The sequence below is a fragment of the Seriola aureovittata genome, chromosome 1 (genome assembly GCF_021018895.1).
Source record: "Seriola aureovittata isolate HTS-2021-v1 ecotype China chromosome 1, ASM2101889v1, whole genome shotgun sequence".
NCBI lineage: Eukaryota > Metazoa > Chordata > Actinopteri > Carangiformes > Carangidae > Seriola > Seriola aureovittata.
The window spans coordinates 14,125,692-14,145,479 of record NC_079364.1 but is presented as its reverse complement, the minus strand read 5'-3'; the positions used below and the strand labels follow the sequence as shown (position 1 = coordinate 14,145,479).

At 40.8% G+C, this 19,788-nt stretch overlaps 1 protein-coding gene and 1 long non-coding RNA gene across 3 annotated transcripts in view; one reads left to right on the top strand and one right to left on the bottom strand.

The window, feature by feature from the left end:
- Window positions 1-187: 187 nt before the first annotated feature.
- Window positions 188-19,788, bottom strand: part of dagla (diacylglycerol lipase, alpha) — a 34,655-nt gene continuing 15,054 nt past the window's right edge. The window contains exons 2-21 of one of the 2 annotated variants that reach the window (XM_056382399.1): window positions 19,448-19,549; window positions 19,059-19,270; window positions 18,749-18,850; window positions 18,510-18,648; window positions 18,293-18,380; window positions 17,329-17,463; window positions 17,129-17,206; window positions 16,402-16,526; window positions 15,860-16,010; window positions 14,243-14,326; window positions 13,274-13,351; window positions 12,912-12,992; window positions 12,543-12,685; window positions 10,422-10,490; window positions 10,256-10,328; window positions 9,613-9,821; window positions 8,662-8,788; window positions 4,547-4,713; window positions 4,262-4,279; window positions 188-3,781 (exon numbers count right to left, since the gene is read on the bottom strand). In XM_056382399.1, coding sequence (XP_056238374.1) covers window positions 2,677-3,781; window positions 4,262-4,279; window positions 4,547-4,713; window positions 8,662-8,788; window positions 9,613-9,821; window positions 10,256-10,328; window positions 10,422-10,490; window positions 12,543-12,685; window positions 12,912-12,992; window positions 13,274-13,351; window positions 14,243-14,326; window positions 15,860-16,010; window positions 16,402-16,526; window positions 17,129-17,206; window positions 17,329-17,463; window positions 18,293-18,380; window positions 18,510-18,648; window positions 18,749-18,850; window positions 19,059-19,270; window positions 19,448-19,542 — 3,279 coding nt within the window. In that variant the 5' untranslated portion in view covers window positions 19,543-19,549 and the 3' untranslated portion in view covers window positions 188-2,676. The remainder of the gene's footprint in view (window positions 3,782-4,261; window positions 4,280-4,546; window positions 4,714-8,661; window positions 8,789-9,612; window positions 9,822-10,255; window positions 10,329-10,421; window positions 10,491-12,542; window positions 12,686-12,911; window positions 12,993-13,273; window positions 13,352-14,242; window positions 14,327-15,859; window positions 16,011-16,401; window positions 16,527-17,128; window positions 17,207-17,328; window positions 17,464-18,292; window positions 18,381-18,509; window positions 18,649-18,748; window positions 18,851-19,058; window positions 19,271-19,447; window positions 19,550-19,788) is intronic. The other variant, XM_056383220.1, reaches the window with a different exon arrangement.
- LOC130183414 (uncharacterized) lies at window positions 4,724-15,831 on the top strand. The gene is made up of 3 exons (XR_008829857.1): window positions 4,724-6,472; window positions 10,280-10,344; window positions 15,202-15,831. It is a non-coding gene; the product is annotated as an uncharacterized LOC130183414 (long non-coding RNA).

Below are 19,788 nucleotides of genomic sequence, written 5' to 3'. Positions count from 1 at the left end.
GGACATTGATGTTCACACTATACTCTTATTAACATATGCAAGATAAACAGAAACACGCAACTAAATTTGGAGCAGTGAGGAAAATAAGCCGGAAATGAACTATGATGAACTAAAATTGGTGACTCATTTAAACACTATACAGTATACCAGTACCTCATGCTGAAAGAGATATGACAAAAATTTATAGTTATATTTTCATAGTTTGTAGTTTATTCCATTACAGGCAGGGCAGTGAGGGGGAGGGATTAAATACATTCTCATTGTGGGGCAGGAAAGGAGGGGAAGCAAACCAGGTAAACATGGACAAGACATAGTTGAATTATTCTTCTTTCAATATAGACCAATTTGTAAATCTGCCAATAGTCTGAATAAATAACTTTCAAATGAAATATTTTTTATATATATATGTCAATACTGATCTCTTTTAATATAGTCATTATCTCCTTATTATATATTTGTTTTCTACATGACTCTATTGGAATTTATCTTTTTTTTTTTTAGACATCTGCATAAATAATTACACATAGAAGATGGTGCTGTACACATCATGATGGAAAGTATTATAGTGCTTCCTTTCAGCAGTGTTTAGTGTATGACTGCCTGCAAGCAAAGCTAGTGAGTGTAGGAAACCGCTGGCCCAACCTTTGCGTATCTTGTGAGAGACTACTGGGACTGGCAGCATGATTTGAGGAGTGTCAGACTGTAAACTGGCTGGAAATGTCTGATGTGAGAAACCACAGCAAATCTTGTTCCAAATAGAGACAGTGATGATCACTATGGTGACTCCAGGCTTGATGGTGGCACTGCACCAAAGGTCACTGTGAACAGGCTGTCACTCTACGGCATGTCTCACCACGAGGAAAGATTTGTAAAAAGAGCATATTGTCACCATGCCATGGGAGAATGTCACATACTTTTCCACTCAGACAGAAAAAAAGCTGAAATATATAACTCCTTACATTTGGGAAAGTCTAAAAAATTCCCCACACTGTTCCAAAAACTGAGATAAAAACCACTGACATCAAACCAATCTGTTGCAAGCGCAGTAAGGATAATAATACCATCAAATATAGCAATAAAAGTGATATTAACATTAACAATAATAAATAATGTAAATTGTGAGCCACCTGTTACACCCAGAGTTATATGGAAGATTGTATACCACATACAGTATTTAGAATTGGCATACATAATGTCCGAGCCCATTTACTCATTCGGTCCAACCTCAAGCATGTTTGAGATGAACCGGATTAAAGGGAAGCAAACACCTTGACATCCAAGATGACTGAGAGCACCTTGAGAACAAGAGAAATGATATCCTGGGACACTTTTAGGATACACAGTTTGGTCCTGTCAGGTGACCTGGGCATTTAAAAAGCCTCTCAAAGGTTTGAGATTACACGTATGATCATGTCTGGACATGTTTAGAGCTTATTTACTGTGACTTAATGACAAAACTAGTTATATACCAGCCATGCTACTCTGAAATGCATAAAGCATGCAGACCCTGACCTGGGCACGTTGCTAAGAGCTCTCCAAAGAGAAAGGTACAGTAGTTATGAGATTGGGACTATTAGCAAGTTCATTATTGGTTCAAACCCAAGGTGCAGAGGTTGTGTTTTTAAAATGAAAGCCATGGCAGTGTTTTAACATGACGACATCTTTTCCGTGGTGTTGCTGTGTAACAGTCTACATGAGATCCAACAGTATGGCTATGGGGAGGAGACAATGAACTTAGCTTGTGTTTAAATAAAGCAATATCCATATACATATACAAAATTACATCTCATAAATACATTTGGCAATACAATGTATTACATTTTTTGGCAAAGGGGGCTAAATTGAGCAATATGACGTGTGCAAGAGTATTCAAATGTCAATCTAAGTGGCTTAGTGACAATTTCTCTTCAAAAATAAAGAAAAAAAATGTCTTCATGCACTATAAAGAGTAAACAAAAGACTCAAAAACATCCATAGGCGTCTGTAATAAGTTTGTCACAATCACTAAATTCTTAAGACACACAAATTCTCACCAATGTAACACACATACTCTCTTTCTCAAAGTCAATTCTTTATAGACCTGAGGAACATTTCGTAATGTCTTCTCACTTCTATTGATTGACAAATATTTCCATCTTCACATTCCTGATTTTAAAAAATAAAATAAAAATAAAAGCTGGACAAAATTTCTGGAGCTTCTGAGGGTGCAGGAAGTTGTACAGTACATCAACCCCAGATGATGTGCCTATGCTAACCTCTTCTACAGTGTTAGTTTTTGAATCCCTGCTCAGTTAACTATTCTCCCTTTGATTTTGTTAAGTCAGGGAATTGATGTAATGCTGACGCGTCCCTATGTGGGTGAGACAACATCGTTTTGGAATGGCATCGTGAAGCTACAGTTATTTAAATTCACCCAAAAGCAGCACAGCCCCCTGGCATGCAGAGAGAGGTATCTTTTTTCTTAGTCATTGCAATAGTGTGAAAATGCTATAAACAGCGTTCAGAGGGGACACCTGAAGAATGGAAACAGTTTGTGAGGTGATCAGTCAAGTTCTGTCATTGGATCTCTGATGAGTGACTGCATTCCATTGCATGCATGTACTGTGATATGTTTCAAAATTTGGATGACTGCACCTCTTAATTTAGGGCAAAGGACATCAGAGTCTTGGGAGCACGCTACACCATAGATGATAGTGTGTTCTCTTCAGGGCAGTGGCAAGGGGTAGATGTTCGTAGGGAGTGTATGGCTGGTGGGGCAACCTCACCGGGGGAAAGGTCGTTGAGCTCCTCAGAAGACGAGAGAGGGAAGGAGGGTGACAAAGAGATGCCCGAAGAGGGATCAGCGGATCCGGCAAAAGTGCGTGGGGGCTTGGGGACTAGATTTGGCTCTAGTGTTGCTCTGGCCAGAAGTTGTTTGTCATCCAACCGCTGTCCATCTCCAAGACACTCACCTTGCCCAAAGGAACCCCGGCCTGACTCTGACTCCCCATCAGACAGCTCCAGAGGCGGTGAGCAGTTGCCGTCCAGTCTGAATAGAGAGTCTAAGTACTGGGCGAACTCCAGCACCGCCTGGCTGGGGTTTCCGTTGGATAGTTGGGGTGGAGGAGTAGAAGCTCCCGGTCTGTTCTCTGCACTTAACTGTTTCTCGGCAGTCTCCAGCTCCCAATCCTCCTTTTCTGCATCCAGTGGTCTAGAACAAATTTGAGGGCTGAGCGGAGCATTAGGTGTGCTCCCTGGACTGTAGACACCAGGAATCTGTTGGTGATCCCCATCAGGAAGCATTTTTGGGTTGGCGTTAAGCTCTGGCTTGATAGGCTGTGCCAAGGTGCTCTGGTTCAGCAGAGCTGGGGAATGGTGTCCACTGTAGCGAGGTGTGGCAGGAGATAGCCGCATGGGGTACTCCGGGGTGGATCTGGATTCCACTGGGGTAAAGAAGGGCCCAACCTCACCCAGATGCTCTGGCGTTGCCTGGCAAAGGCAGTCAGCAGCCAGTAATTCAGTGCGAGAGCTGAGAGATGGGTTCTCCTCTGGGATTGGGGCGTCCAAAGGGAACGGGAGGCTACCCAGCATTGGTGAACCCCTTAGTGCTGCTGAGGAGCGTCGGGAATCCAGGCTATAGAGGGATTCGGCGTCTGAGAGACTCTCCATGACAGCCAGTGGTGCTTTGCGGTCCCTCAGCTCCACTGCCAGGCGCTCCCGTGCTCCACGCAACACTACAGGCACTGGGGGAGGAGGGCACTCAGAGAAACCATCCAGAGATATTTCAGACTGGGCACATGAACTAGAGGAGAGGAGAAGAACGGGTTGGAGAGTAATGACAGGGAAAGGAGGGGAAAGGGGATCCAAAACACAAGACAGACATGAAAAATGGGTCAAAACAACTTACGGAGGGTTAAAGAAGGGAAAGATGGGTAAGTGTTAGTATTTAAACCATATCTACATTCTACAGACTATGTCAACACCAGTGAAACATTACGTAGATGGAAGAAAGAATAGAGAAAAGGAGAGACTGGCAGGCCAGGAGTGTAAACTAGTGCAGATATGCTCTTGTATTAGCATCTAATACAGAGAGATAACATCATAATTCAACCATCACTACCAGGAGTTCACACCGACTTTGGACAGGGGCTAAACCAGAGAGGGCGAGGGGGGAACTGAATACTACCATACGTTGCAACTGATCTGTGGTCAGACAGCGTGCATGCGTGCATGAGAGAAGGGAGCAGATTATGCAAAATTAGTATTGGCATGCTTTGCTTACCGTAACAATGGTTTTTGTCTTGTTTTTTTAAACCAAACGAACAGACAGAAATGATGATTTTGAGAAAACAATAAAGTAGCAGTTAGTAGCAGTAGTACTGTTTAGTATTGGCTAGATTATTAAAATGAGACATGTCCCCATGATTACCACTACAGTTCAGGAAGAGGTTTGCTCCATTGTATTTTAAGTTACAGGAAAAAGTGAATTTACAGAGGATCAAACAAATTGTTTTATATATATTCTTTTAGGCTCCAACACACCCACAGTGGTGCCTGGTGTACTAACCGAACACTACTGTTCCTGCGGTGGTGGGCTGTAGGCGTCGGCTGCTGAGAAGTTGTTGATGTATCCATGAACATGGTCTCAGGGTTCAAGTCCACTTCTGTGGGGCTCACCATGATCTTGGCTGCCGACAGCAAAGCTGTTTTCCCTTTGTTGTAGTTCTCCAGCACCTGTCACAAGCACAAAGGCAAACAGAGACACGTGACTTGATAGGTAAAAGTATGATGAGAGCAAGGCAGCAGGGAGGATGGGTGTTGGGGCAGGGAATCCACATGGATGGAACAGTAATTGCATTCAGAAAGATACACAAGCTCAGCTCTAAACCGGAAAAAACAAATCTCCCTAATCAAATTCTAATTCTATTACTGCTGCACCAAAGCAACAGACAATTTTGCTTACTTTCTTTTTTTGCATACCAAACAAACAAATAACCCTACTGAGAAATATGTTAAAATGTTTTTCTATATAAAATTAAAGTTTCAGATAAATGAACAATAGATAGGTACATGTATATGAACAATAAATGCAAATTAAGAATGTCTTGTTATGCATTTGGATCACCCTTAGTAAGATCTATATTTAACTGCAGATATGATTACATCTATCATTATAGTGTTAAAAAGCAGTGTAAAGAAGTGCAATCTAAAGGTGAGCTTACACCTACTCCAACTGACATTAAACACCCACAATGGAGTCATGATGCCTGAGCAAGAACTATGCAAGACCTACAGTATGATAAGGAATAAAAACCATAAGACAGCTGTAAATGCAGCTTCAAAAACATTCAAGAAAATCCTGTCCCACAAAATTTTAATAGTTGTGTTAATGTGTTAAAAATGTGAGGAACACAAACACCAACGGCAAATCACATCAACACACAATTACATATATTTGTTAACTTTAATAAGTTGGTGGAAACACATTGTGGTATAAAAACAACTGGAACAATAAGAGGACAAGAGAACACATAAAACAACATAAAATACATGTGACAATGGAACATAAAATAGCAAAACGAAATGAAAATTATGTAAACAAATTAAGTTAAAAATGGCATTAAATTAACATGTTTAGTATGTTTTGGTTATGGCTCACAAATGAAAACATGACAATGTTACATGAGTGAGTGTGACCAGTGTTACATGAGGACAAGATTGCTGCAATTGATAAACTACAACAGATATTTGGCACTAACAATACCAAGCATATCGCCTCAGTCATAGACACAACAATCAACAAATTATCAAACAAAAAAACCTAAACAAAATGACACGAGACTCCAGTCTGTGCACATGGAGGGAAATTTATGCTTTATGCAGTGGAGTTCTACAATCCCTTTAGCTATAGAGTCATATGTCATATATAAGTTATGAAGCACATTATGACAAAGCATCATGAAATGCACAGTAGGGGACATTAAATATATAATTCCAGTTTCAGAGTCTGACTGCTGTATCAAGTCCGTAATAAGGGGAAATTAGAAATTTGTCAGATTCAATGAGCAGCAATTTTACAAGAGAGTAGTGGAGTTGAGCAGAGTGCCCCATATTTACACATTTATTCCCCCTTTTTACTCCATCTGCTACTGATGAGTAATTGACAGTTCCTTGAAGGGATTATAATTGAGGAAAAGCTGAATATGTGCTTTCAAAAAGCAAAAAAGGGAAAAGAAATCTAGAGAGAAGAGCTGCAGCTACTCAAAAACCCAGCCAAGAAGGAAGAAAGAGCAGTTAATGTGAAAGAAATTAGGTTACCATGGAAACTTTGAGAATACAAAGACGACTTGTTAGCTTGAGGAACAGGGTTAGCAAGTTCATGCCACAACACTTGACCAAATGTGCCGTAGCTGTGAGAGGAATGAAAAAGAATGAAGAGCTGAATTAAGGAAAGCTGGATGAAGAATCTCATTAATACGAGAAAAGAGTGCAGGTGGGTTTGGACTCATCATACAGGGTTGTAAAGAGCTTCTGACTTTAAGGTTTAAAGAAATGAGAAACTTTTGTGCTGTTGTATACAACATAAACTTGAGATGTATTCCAGGAGCTATCTAATTAAATGCAGCCATTTAATTTTACCACCTCGCCCTGATTTGTCAACGGTTCAAATTCTTTTAATTTCAATCTCCCAGCTTCTTACTTTTCCTGGAACGCCTTTTCAAGGCTGAACTCGCCTGGACTTGTTGCATCCAGCTCACGGCTTATGTGTAAGTGGAAAGAGCAATAATGCTGGTAGGAAGGCTTAATGGCAAGGGAGAACGATTACTCAGTTTTCTCAGCTGCTACATCAGTTAAGCTGCTTTGCAGGCTTTTGTGGATTCTTTTTGTGGAGGAGATGGCAGGCTCTCTCCACCTTGTCTGTGACAACTTTGTAACTGTTATTATCAGTCTTCTAAGACCTTTCTCCAAGGATTGACGCCAAATCCTGAATTTTACATCAGGTAAAAAGTTTACCCTGTTGAACTTCATGGGTATGACATCTCTTCATCTTAGCCTCGCCACTCACAGTATTAATAGTATTAACAGCGACAGTTTTCAAGTGTTTCACAATGAATTACAACTATGACATGACAATTTAGATTGATAATTGTGTTATAAACAGTGGCTTATGAGAGCCAAGTCAAATACTGTGTGTCATAAAGTCTATAGAGGAGAATCAGAAGGACTGTTTTGGCTCTTGTAAACGACAGACCTCATCTTTTTTAGAAAGAGAAGTAATCAGATTCACACAAGGGTGAGAGTTGGGCGAGTCTGATTGGGTTTGTGGTGGAATGCATGAATCATCTTCAACTGAAAGTGCTCCCAAGTGGAGCTCAGGAGAATTGTTAACAAGTGAGGGATCAGACACTAAGCACGGCTGTGGGGCAGAAGTACAGGCTGACGGAGGAGGACGAAGAAGAACAACAGGCTCTGCGTCTAAAAAAGAGGGAAAAGCAGCGGCAGTCAGAGAGACAGCGACAGCTTCGGTCTCTGTGAGGGTGGCGGTGCAAGAGGAGTCTTTGTGGGTGGGAAGGGAGTAATCGGGTGGAAGAGGACAAGAGTTTAATTCTGTTTGTGTGGTTATGAACACATTGGTACTGCAGGTAGGTTGACTGACTTCCAGCTCCTCTGGCTCCAAGTTTTCCTGCTCAGACAGGGGACAAAATGGTTCCAGTACCTGCAGAAACACCAGAGGAATCATACTACAGACTAGGCACAGCAGACGTAAACACACACACTGCACACAGAGAGGAACAAACTCTGCAGCCACAGGAAAGTGCAATCCTCAAAGTGGATCTGTCACATGCAAACATACACATTAATACCCTTTTATCAAAACAGATTTTGAATGTGCATGAAGAATACACTCAGAAAGACCAGAGAGGACCATGACACCAACCAGGAGTGAACCGTTCCCATGCTTTGAGACTGGAGCAATGTGGAGAAAACAAAAGGTGTGTTCAGTTGCAGGTTAATGACATGCATCAATCTTCCCAAACGCCCCAAAAAAGAATTCTTAACTGAACATTTGAGGGGAATACCACTGAACTTCACAACTTTAAAACTTTCAAGTTTTCTCTTCCTGTGTCTTTTCTCTTTTTGAGTGTTCAATCATTAGATGGGTAGATTTAAATGCCAGAGATGCTGTCTTTTACTAAAAATAACTGGAATCATTTATAGAAACACATATAGATAAATATAAAACATATACATGAGCATGTGGCTAGATAAGCACTGGATGTTGTAGTTTTCATATTAGGAGAAAGGTTTTGAAAGCAGAAGGAAAGGAGTGGTTTAAAAAAAGATGGGCCAGAAATATCATGTTACAATTGAAAAACAAAAAATTCAGGCACTGGTCTATAGCTCTAATTAAAAATGTCTGAATTTGTTCCTATGTCACGCAGTACAACATGCAGTTTAAAACAGTTTCAAACAGTGGTATCCCCCTTCATGAACAATTGTTGAAAATATTTGTGAATGCATCAAGATTTTGTTTTAATAGTTTGAGACAATTCAAACACTCACATACTCATCATCCATCAGTTCAGTCACCCAGTGTTGGAATTCGGGAACACGATTAAAAAGCCACTTCACCATCATTTCAACTATCAACAGTCTGCATGCACACAGATAAAAACAGACCTTGTTTAGGCCTTCCATCACCATGTGGGGCATGTGCTCATTAAGCATGGCGGGTGATATGATGACCTCATCGAAGGCCTTGTTGTCCCCCCACAGAGCCGAGTAGGTTGGCTCCTCCTGGCCACAGCTACAGAGAGGGAAAGAGAGGGAGAGAGAAAAAGTCTGTCAATCATGGTGAAAGATGAAGTGGACACATGTTGACTTACCACCTGCTTCAGTGTCCTTCACTTACAATACAGCGCAGGTGGGAGAAGCAAAATCCAAGCTATCGCATCACTGAGTGGAATACTTAGTCACAGATGATCTTATTTTAGAAAGCCGAACACGCTCATAAGTTGGGGAAAAGCTCACCAGCTGTATATGGCAAACTATAGAATGATGCATAGTAAGAAGAAGAACAGGATGAGAAGAGAAGACGACGAGGAAGAAGTATCTGCATGAATAAGCAGGTGTACAGGTTTTCCTAATAAAGTGCTTGGTGAGCGTATTCCCAAAATGTGCAAACTACAAAACAAGCAGGCATGAAAATGTACAGATACAAAAGACAGGAGGACTATAAAATAAAATGATATTAGACAGCACGGCGGAGAGTGCAAACAGAAGAGTAGGGGAGTGCCGCATGACACACTCTAAACCCACACTATTGCAAAAATGCAGTGTATGCCTTTTACCACAGAGCTGCCGGTTCTTTTATGTCACAGGTGTGAAGCAAATGTAAGATTTACTTTGAGAAAACAGTGTCCACGCATCAGTTATACAACCCACTCGACCATTTGTGAAATGGAGTTGTATGGTAAAAATGTATGGTTTTGTACAAAGACAAGCTTTAAGAGCCAACACCACTTCACTGATGGCAGATCTCACTTCTGGAATCTGCAGCAACAGCGAAGAACAGCACTTAGAGATTTAATTGCTAGAATCTACCAACAGCTTTCAAATCAATTTTCTCACCATGTCTCTGGAGGATGGTTGTGCACCACATGGATGATTCTGCCAGGAGGGTAGAGGGGGGTGGAGGCTGAAAGGGCAATGCTGAGGTCACTGGGGTGGAGCCAGAGGCGACTGCTCGGGGGTGCTGCTGGCTGAGACTGAGGGTCTTCATCCTCCAGTGGAAGCTCTGATTTCGGGATGCATTTGGTGCCTCCCGCAATGATCCTCCACTGATGCAAAGAAAAAAGTATTACGTAACGTAACACATCTGAATCTAAATTTATCTTCTGTACATTGTATGTTTCTTCTGCAACAGCCAGGGGTTATCTAAATGATGCTTCAATTACAGCAAAGATAACTGCAGGGTTGTGAAAGGATGTGGGGAACCCTGCTGTTTATTTTAAATCAGCCATTGCAAAATGTAGTAAATCCAGCAGAAGTGTGATGCTGCTCGGTTTATTTTGTTGATTTTGGTAGGTGAGAATGCAAATATGTTGCGAAACTATTTAATCATTTATTAGTACAGTAGAGGTGTTTTTTGATGATAGTCTATAGGGCATCCCCCTGTATTATTGCAAGATGACACAATCTTTTATCTTTCTTTTTGATGCTGTTGTGGTCCAAACGGTCTATCACCTTCTACAATATTACAAGATTCAATCACCTTTGGCTTGTTACTTTTCTGCAGGACTTCCAGAAGGTGGCGTCGGAAACCCTCCAGTTGAGAAAGGCCCAGCCTATGAGAGACAAGAGGTAAGATATGTTTGTTGTGGTTATACTGCAGCAAAGTGAAGTTAATCACAGAATACTGGATGTAGCAGAGGAGATACCTTGGTACCAGGTCTTTTCCTAATACCACGGATGTTACAAACTCTTTGGAGTACTCCATGGCATCCTCACTGGGTAAACAGAAGAAAGAAAGAGTTAAATCAAGTAAACATGACCTGTGCAGAGAGTAAAGGGTGTTCAAACAGACGTTTTGATATAAAGTGCTTAAAAACATCAAATATTTAAGAAATATATTTATCTAAACATATGCACAAGACAGGTCACAAATGTGAGTGTATTTATACTCCATAACTGAAAATAATGGAGAAAAAATAAGCAGGAAAAACGTATTAACAACCAAATCAGAGTCTACAAAGACAGGTGCAAACACTGGAAAACATTTTTTTTTTTTGCACGTGAACAGGTGACCAAAAAAGGGCAACAAATGTGATCTCAGAGTTTGAAAAGGAGGGTGCCTATAAAATGGTTTCAATGTTGCTACTTTTTGAATTTGGCAGCTGAGAAGAAAAGAATGTCACTTTTGTTTTTATGGTTTATGACTGTCAGTGGTTGCCTGGTTTGTTGAATCAAGGTTGCAACTATACACAAGTACAGAACTGTAAACAAGATGCAAACGACCCAGTGCAGTGTTATAACTGTACAGTCCGCTGGGGGATTGTAATGGCTAACTAGGGACATTCATATGGACTTCAGTGGGGCCATTAATACCTATAGATAGTGTTGATGCAACAGTACACCTTAACATCATAACAAATCACCATCTTGTGTGCCCACAAGAGGATGGATATTTTTCAGTAGAATAGTGCTTCTTGTTATCAATCTGTTATATGAAACACCAATCTTTGGTGTTTGATGATGGTGGTGGAGAGCACTGTTTAAAAGAACTTATCTCCCACAGGTGTTCAATTAGGTTGAGATCTGAATACATGTGATATAATTCATTTTCATACTCAAACATTTCAGTGACCACTCGTATTCTGTGTGGAAGCATCTGCATGTTCACTCATTTGTTCCTTGTTCATTGTTTTTTTCCCCTTATTTTGTCACCTGTGTATCTTCTGACCAAAGTCTGAGAAACTATTTTCTCTTGACTTCAACGAAATGCCAAAAATGCACCGCAGCATTTACTAATCTCTTGGTACAGCCTCTCTCAGCATGATTTGCATAGCAAACACAGTTTGCGCTGCAGCTAGCTGCATGGCAGAGCATTGGATATCGTTCGAGTGTGACCAGTCAAACTGCAAATGATCTGTGAACCACTGGACCATAAATAAACTATCCTGTAATGGGGGAAAAAAGACAAACTTAAGTGTAAACCACAGCTTGTGGGTACATGCCCAAAACACTTTTTCAGATCCCTTATACTTCACAACACCATTTTTTTTCTTATATACTGAGATACATTTACCAAACCAATACTGTGTGACATTTAAGGATAAATAGGAAAGGATAAAATAAATAAATAAATAAATAAAACTTGGTCGTTCAAATACATCAATATGTTTTATGTGGCCTGGCTTCATGGCCCATCTCCCTACCAGATATATGGCAGGTCTGTCACTGTTTGGCTTTGTTATAAAAAGTTATACACGCATTTCTATAATAATTATAGCATTACTGCTATTATACTTCTGTTCGATCATTTTAGAATGACCATCATTCTGTAACAGATATTTTGGTGGTGACTTCTAGTATCTAGGATTTTAATTAGACTATCAAATAAAGAAAAGGAAATTCTATAAAACTACACCACACACAATAAAAGCTGGCAACGCATCACTCCCATTGTCATGTTAAATCTCCGGTGTAAAAACAGAAAGGACTATTTCTCATGAACTGAAAATTCACAGCTCTACATTTACATTAGGTCTGGTATAACTCTCAGGTTTAACACTGAGCTGAACAACAGCTACAACAGAGCCAGCTCTCAAGTAAACAGTGGTGACCTGGATTCCTGTGATAGCAGTCTGGTATGAAACGCTCAAACTTGAGTTAAACATGCGTAGAATGTATAAACATGCACATGGGATTTATGCAGGACAAGTGACAAGCCGGTTTGTAATAACTTCCTGCACAAAACTTTCTTGTACACAAACAGAAAGACTCATCTTCTCTTTTGTAGCCGTTTGCATTTTGTATCCAACACACACGGACTGACTCACCTTAGAAGGCCACCAGGTGGAGAGTAAGAGTAGCAGTGAAGTGTGGGGTACTGAGGTCTCAGCAGGAAGGAGAGGATAGCAGCAGTGCCTGCACCAAGAGAATGCCCGACTATCACCAGCCCATAGTGCATGGTGCCCTTGCTCTGTGTGGGACAGCCAGAGTCATTACACTGTTATCACACTGAAGATAATCATTTCAACCAACTGCCTCTACTGCAGTTTGTAGAGCAATTCTTTGTACACGGTGGGTTTAGGGTTAATGTAAAGGTAAAGAACTACAGTCATGTTAACACAAGTTCACAGTACAAAGTATAGATCATGTTTAATATTGAGCCCGCCATTCATTATACAGTGTTCTGAGTCATGTACCAAGTCTCTTCCGAAGGCTTGTGACAAGATCATTTCCTGTTCCAGTTTCTTCTTAATGTATTCTGCTGAGTAAACCATCCCCTGAGAGTGGAAAGAAAAAGAAAGGTATTCATTGGGAGGGGAGGGAGGGAGGAAAGTGAGAGGGAAAGAAATATAGACAGGAAGTCTGCGTCATCTCTTATTAAAATATCCATCGTTTTTATTCTTCTATTAACAACTGAAATGACCTTTAGAGTCTGGGATACTGTTACTTGTTGAAACTGAACTACGAGAAACTAGAACAGAAAAACTTAAGGAAAGAGGAGACTTTGCAGCAGAGCATACGTGTCTTAAGTGCGTGGATTGAAACAGTAATCGCTCACCTTGTGGCCCAGCCAGGTGCCATGCTGCTCCTCTACAGGCAAACGTTCAGAATCCCCCGTCAGATCAGTCAAGGCATCCTGAAGCACACAACACAAATAAAAAAAAAAAACCATGTACAAAAGGTGAAATAAAGAAGAGAACACAAGTGGATGAAGTGCAAAAGGGAACACTTAGACAGAGAAAGTGAAAAGAACTGATATTGCACAGATCAGGTAGAGGAATTGAAAATACCATTCATAACCTGTACTGGAAATTTGATTATTTGTTATATTGTATTAGCTGTACCTGAATATACCAAGAGCTGTAAGACTATGAAATAATAGTGTATGCTCATATAGACTCGATTTAAGTACTACACTACCTCCTAAGACAGTGATTACACTGGACACCTGAAAGACGAGGTGCAACACGATGCTCCACATAAGGCTACAATGGCACCTAATGAGTGGAGAACACCAGTCTTTGAAAAGGTGTTTCTTATTTTAATGATGCATGTCAGACGTTTGAGTGTAATGAGGGCTCAACACTTGCATGGCCCACATTAGATGTATATATTAGCCTTGCAAATTCTTCTTCAATCTTTTGACTGTATGTATTTGTAAACTGCATGTATTGAGAGAATGGGCGCAAAGCATCAGAGATCAACAAGATGAGTACGGTAGTTATTTTCCTCTCAAAAGATACTTTGCCTTTGTTATTAGGCCATGATTAATCTCTTAGCTGTTGGTTCAATTGAAGTTTAACAAGACCAAAGGAATTCTACCAAATGCTTATGTAAAAAAAAAAAAAAAAAATGGAGATTCATTTCTGAAAGTGGACAGTCACGCTCTAAACATGAGGGGTGTAGGAGTTTGAGAACACCGCATTAAACTGTGAGAACTTCATCTTCTCTGGAGGTGCTGGTGATGTGAGGTGCCGAAAGGTGCAGGAAACCATTAAAAAAACGAGACAAGAAAGCTGAAATTCACCTTTGGCGATAGGGTCCCTCTGATACTGATGACAACCCTCTTTTTCGCGTGATCCACTGCCACAAAAAATGGAGTCTCGTAAACCTGTGTGTGAGATGCAGAGCAGACAGTAGAAGCTGGTTATAAAGTGAGAAGAGCATGCGAGTGGGGAAAATTAGGAGTGAACATATACTTCATTCGTTTCATTTTTTGTCATCATACCTTCCTCAGCTTGACACAGCACATAGTCATATAAGTCACTCCATGAGAGGAATTTATAGATGGAAACTCAGCGCTGGCTAACCTCACTAAGAAATGCTCTGCTTTACAAATCATCACCATTGAGTGGCTCCAGTGTGAATACTATGGAAGTTCTAAATAAAAACAGAATAATTACATTCATTATTCTATGTAATTGGGAAACTATTTTAACAACTGCAATTTGTGCAGACTGTGTCTGTGACTGTGTAGAGATTGTTTCATGATATGGAACTAATTGTTAATAAGAGTAGTTGGAGGCACACATTCGGATGGGAGAGTGATGGGAAATATACATTATTGGAGAGAAATGATGCTAACTTTTAAATCCCCACTTGTAAACACCAAAGCAGTAAGCTGTGTTACTGTAACTACGAGAGCAGGATATTAATATGTTGACTTAGCAACTACACTTTAAAAATTCATGGAATTTTTTTTTAAACTATATTATTATTTATTTTTGCTATTTGACAGCCTGGGACTTATTTTTGTAGCTGTGACCATCATGCCAGTCAGTTCAATCAGCCATTTTTACTCACCAGCTCAAATTCCAGGACATTGGGATGCAGAAACTTTATTAGAGACAAATTTATAACAGAAGTGCACAGTGCAATGGCACACTAATCACACAGGTTTAAAACAGGTCCCCAACATTACCTTCTTCATAAAATGTGAATACAGTCATTGCACTGACTAAAAAATGTTTGCCCCCGTGTCCACAGGGGAAGGGTCTCCCGTAGATGGGATGATGCACCAAAAGCCAGCGAGAGTGCTTCATATGCTGAGAGCAGAAATGCAATCCTGAGGTCAACAAAGTGGACACTCCCCCGTCCTCAGCTGCACCTGATGATTCTGTCCGTGATGACCACAAACAGAGTCTGTGACAAAGCACAGCTTTGGCCGAGTCCAACACCTACTGAGGACACACTTGACTTACTGCTGAGGATGTGGACACAGCTCTCAGCACTCCATAAACGGCTGGGTGAAGTGTTATCAAAACATAAATGATGGTCAAAGCCACTAAATAAAGCCACTAAATGAACAGACTAGCTCCCAGTTTGTGAGTGTGCTGCACTGCACACCAGCCCTGTGCTAAATGATGTTGTCTGACAAGAGTACCGTCTGGTTTGGAAGCATAACACTGTATCCAGGGCTGTAGGACTCTTTGTGCAGAATAGCCTAAAAAAGGCATATCACAATTTACCTCAACAGTGTATTATACAAAAAATGATACACGCACAACAACAAAGAAAAGGAAATACAAATGAACCGTTGCCTGATGCTGTTAAACTGCTCCTCAACAAACATCCTTTGCTTTATTCAGGAAGTAAAACCCCAGACACCTCCGAGTGCTCGTTAGGTGGTTGTCAGATTACTCACAGCATCGTGGCAGGAAGTGTAGACAATGTGAACCTGCTTGAGGTCTCGATCCAGGAAGTGTCTGCGTATGGCCAGGACATTACAGCCGCAACAATTGTCCTCCTCCACTGTCACAGACTGAGACAACCGAGAGCCAGACACTGATGTACATCTGGGGTGAGCCGGGAAGATAAGACGCAAAAAAAAAAAAAAAGTTGTAAAACAGTAGGTGGAACACACACATTACATTAATTATATGTTACACTTACCAAAACGACTTATAACACTAAAGCTTCACAGGGTGTTAAGGACACATACAGTGAACAGGTAAAATTACAGAGCTGTAATCTAGTATCCCAGTGAAGGCAATCTGTTTAAGAGTATGTGATTAATTCAACATTGCATGTGTCAGTGAGTGGGTCTAACTAGAGTGGCATTATCTCAGTGGATTACCACTTGGCAAGTGTTGACGCATGTGAAATTTGATTCGCACTGGAGAGGCTCATGAGACACATAAGCCAAATAGATCGCAACTGTGCAGGTGTGTGTGTTTGAGTGCTTACGGGCAGGAGCTGGCGAGGCGGCACAGCCCACAGGCAGGCTTCCTCATCAGGTACATGGGCCAACCATATGCAGCCAGGGCAAAGAGCATGTAGTAGCACACATCCTTGTACATGTTCATCTCAACCTGGGAGAGGAAAAGGCAGACAGACGGACACACAAAGACACACACACATGGACACGCACACACACGCACGCACACCACACACACACACACAGGGAGTAAGAGTAACAAATCAGTCAGCTGAATACAAGTGTGTGCACACACGCCAATAGCAGATAAACCGTACACCACAGCAGAAAATAACTCTTGTAAAAAGGTTCCTCAGACTAATTGTTGGATCTGATGCATTTCCATTATTTTGCATCTAATGTGTGAAATATACACACAACTGCTTTGTTTAGAGAAAATAGCTAAGTGTGCCATTGCCTTTTTTTCCCTTACGTGATTTCTCTTTTTCCCTGCTGTATTTTGTGAAATTCCTGGATAAAATCAAATCATGGCCTTGTAAAACCTTTGTTAGCTACAGTAGACTAAGTCCTCTCTTTGGGTCACAGGAGAACCTTTATGAATGACTTAAAATGCATGTTGTATTTTTGTGACCCAGTATTTAATTTTTTTGAATTCAAATCCTTTCACAACTTTCACAAGAGTCCACTGTGGCTTAACGTGATATAAATCACAAGTCAACCGTGGCTCTGTCAGTTTATCACTCAGAAGAAACTCACCGAGTTCTTAAGGTCCAGATATCTGGTATTACGAGTTACAGGCATTCCAGATAAGAAGGCTAAAATGTCATTGTTGGCCTTAGGATGAGAAAACGAAAGGAAGAAAGAAAGGTTATTTTCATTACAGCACATGCATACACAAGTACAAAAATACAGACATTAATATATCTTATTATTTCATATTTTATAGACAGTGATACCTGGTCCAGGATAGCTGATCTCTTAGATCTCTGTCTCTGGCGGAGAAGTACCAGGCCAGCAATAATATCACTAGGCACAATGTCCAGGTCTCTGAAGAACTCTGCAAAAAGGCTGGCCACTTCTGAATACGCATCCTGGACATGAAAGCAGCAGATATCAGGACAAGTTGAAAAAGCAGAGTATTAAAAAGAGGACCGAACTACAGAAAGTTTGCCTAACCCTCTGTTTGTTGTGCTCTGTTCAACTGAATAGTGCTTCTAGATAGAAACATAGATCGACACTTTATTTATCCCCTAGGGGAAATTCGTGAGCAAAAGTTCATAGCAAATGTAAAAGTGTATATTTCTCCCCACCCCATTAGCAATTCTGAAGGTTTATAAATGAGGTAACATAGATTTAGCACAAAGGTGAGGCAACTTTGGCTTTACAAATCCACAAGCAATACCGTTTGCCTAACAGATGTTTCTTGTGGATTACTGCATTTACACATCACCATACCTCCATGCACGGCTGCACTGATCCACAAATTACAAATACCTGGATGTTTAACTTTTTGAGGTACCGTGGCTTTATATGCCCATTGGAGTTATACAGACTCACTGAGGACACAGTAATAGTTTGAATTTGAATCAGATAATACACTGGATTCTTGACTGAAAGCTGACTTCCATTCTGCAGTCTAGTCTAGTGAATGGAAGTTACAAGACTGTTTATGACTTTAGTCGTGGCAAACATTTTTGCGGACTGCTTGTAAATTGATTTAACCTGAAATTAAATCATTTTACAGTCATTTTTTGTGCGGAATACTTAATGTCACTGGTAAGTAGATAAGAATAAGCGCCTCTATGTCAGTTTTCATTAATCCTGACAGGGCTTAATGGCATATTTCTGGATTCATTCTGGTTTCAATCCATTTTCCTTCAACCACAGAGGGGAAATGAGTGAGTGTGTGTTGTGACTCACTGATTGTGTATCTTGAGCTCTTGTGCAGCACATGAAGAACTTAAGTCTCCTGCTCCAGCTGCTGGCTTGGCCTTCCTCCAGCCTGTGTCTAATGTAGAGAAAAAGGCAACAAATACTCTCATACATGCCTGGATGTTGTGTTTTAGTTGAATTTTGTGTCAAGACAAAATAAGAGACAGAAATGGCAGAAATGGAAACTCTAAGGGCCTGTTAGTACCTGAGTGTGTATGTTGTGAGGTTGCGCTGACGACGACGGGTGGCTTTCAGTTTGACAAAAGTCCGACCCGTAGGATCAAAGGTGCACATGAGGGTAATGCAGACGCTGAATATCACAAGCCAGTTGCATGCAACAATTCCTGAAAAGGACATTAAAACATTATTCACATTCAAGAATAACAAACACCTTTTAATTTAAAGTGTCTTTTTCCATTCCCCTTCATACCCTCTTTCACTCACCTAAAGCCAGGTTTTTGGCTGTGACATCAGAGCACGGCTGGTAGTACTGGACAAGCCAGGCTATTCCCACCACGGCATATACTAGCTCGACCAACAGGATAGCTTGAGAGAGAAAGAGGGAGAAGGAGTGAGGAGAATAACGATCACTATCTGCCCAATCAATATAAACTATGTTCAAATTGCAACTTGAAACACAACTAATCCTCAAAACCACCTCCTTCAATGCTAACAGGCAACAAGAGGCAATCGTGTGCAAAAGAGCCTGTTATATGAAAGAAAAAAAAAAAGTGTGTGCAGCTGCTTGTCTTACCTAGCCGGATATAGAGAACATACTGCACAGCTTCCCTGGGCTGTGTGTACAAAATGCTGCCTCTCATGCTCAACCACATGATGGCACTCTCACAGATAAGGCAGCTGACCAGGATGCCCAGGTATCCTCGGCCATGGTCCACCAGTGTTACGGAACAGGACTGGTCAGAGCCATAAGGGAGGCCGAACAGAACCACGGACAGAACCACCAGCCTGAGTATGAAACACAAGGATGAGGAAGTAATAATGAACATCAAGAAAAATATAGCGGGGTCCAAAAGTGGTCTCAGACTTTTGGACGCCATTGTATCCGTCTAGAGATACACTGATAAATCTAAAATTAAATATATATATATATCAATCAATACAGTGACAAAAACACTGACTGACCAGATGCAGTGCAATAAAAAAAGGAAGAGTGCGGGCAGCACCAGGTCATCACTGCCAACTGACCAGCGCCGCCGAAACATCACCATGCCAGGCATCACTGCCCTGTGGAAAAAGCAAAGACAGAGAGAAAACTTTAGGAACAAATGACATCCATTTCAACCTTGCGTCTTTATCTCAAAAGTGTTTATGCTTCATTTCTCCACGGGTACTTCACAAGGTTTTAACCCAATGTCCTATATACTGTGCATCATATTCTTACATCCTTTGAACAGCAAAAGACAGCACGGAAAGGACAAACCAACGATGTACAAACTCACAGTACATTATATTGGCATACATGA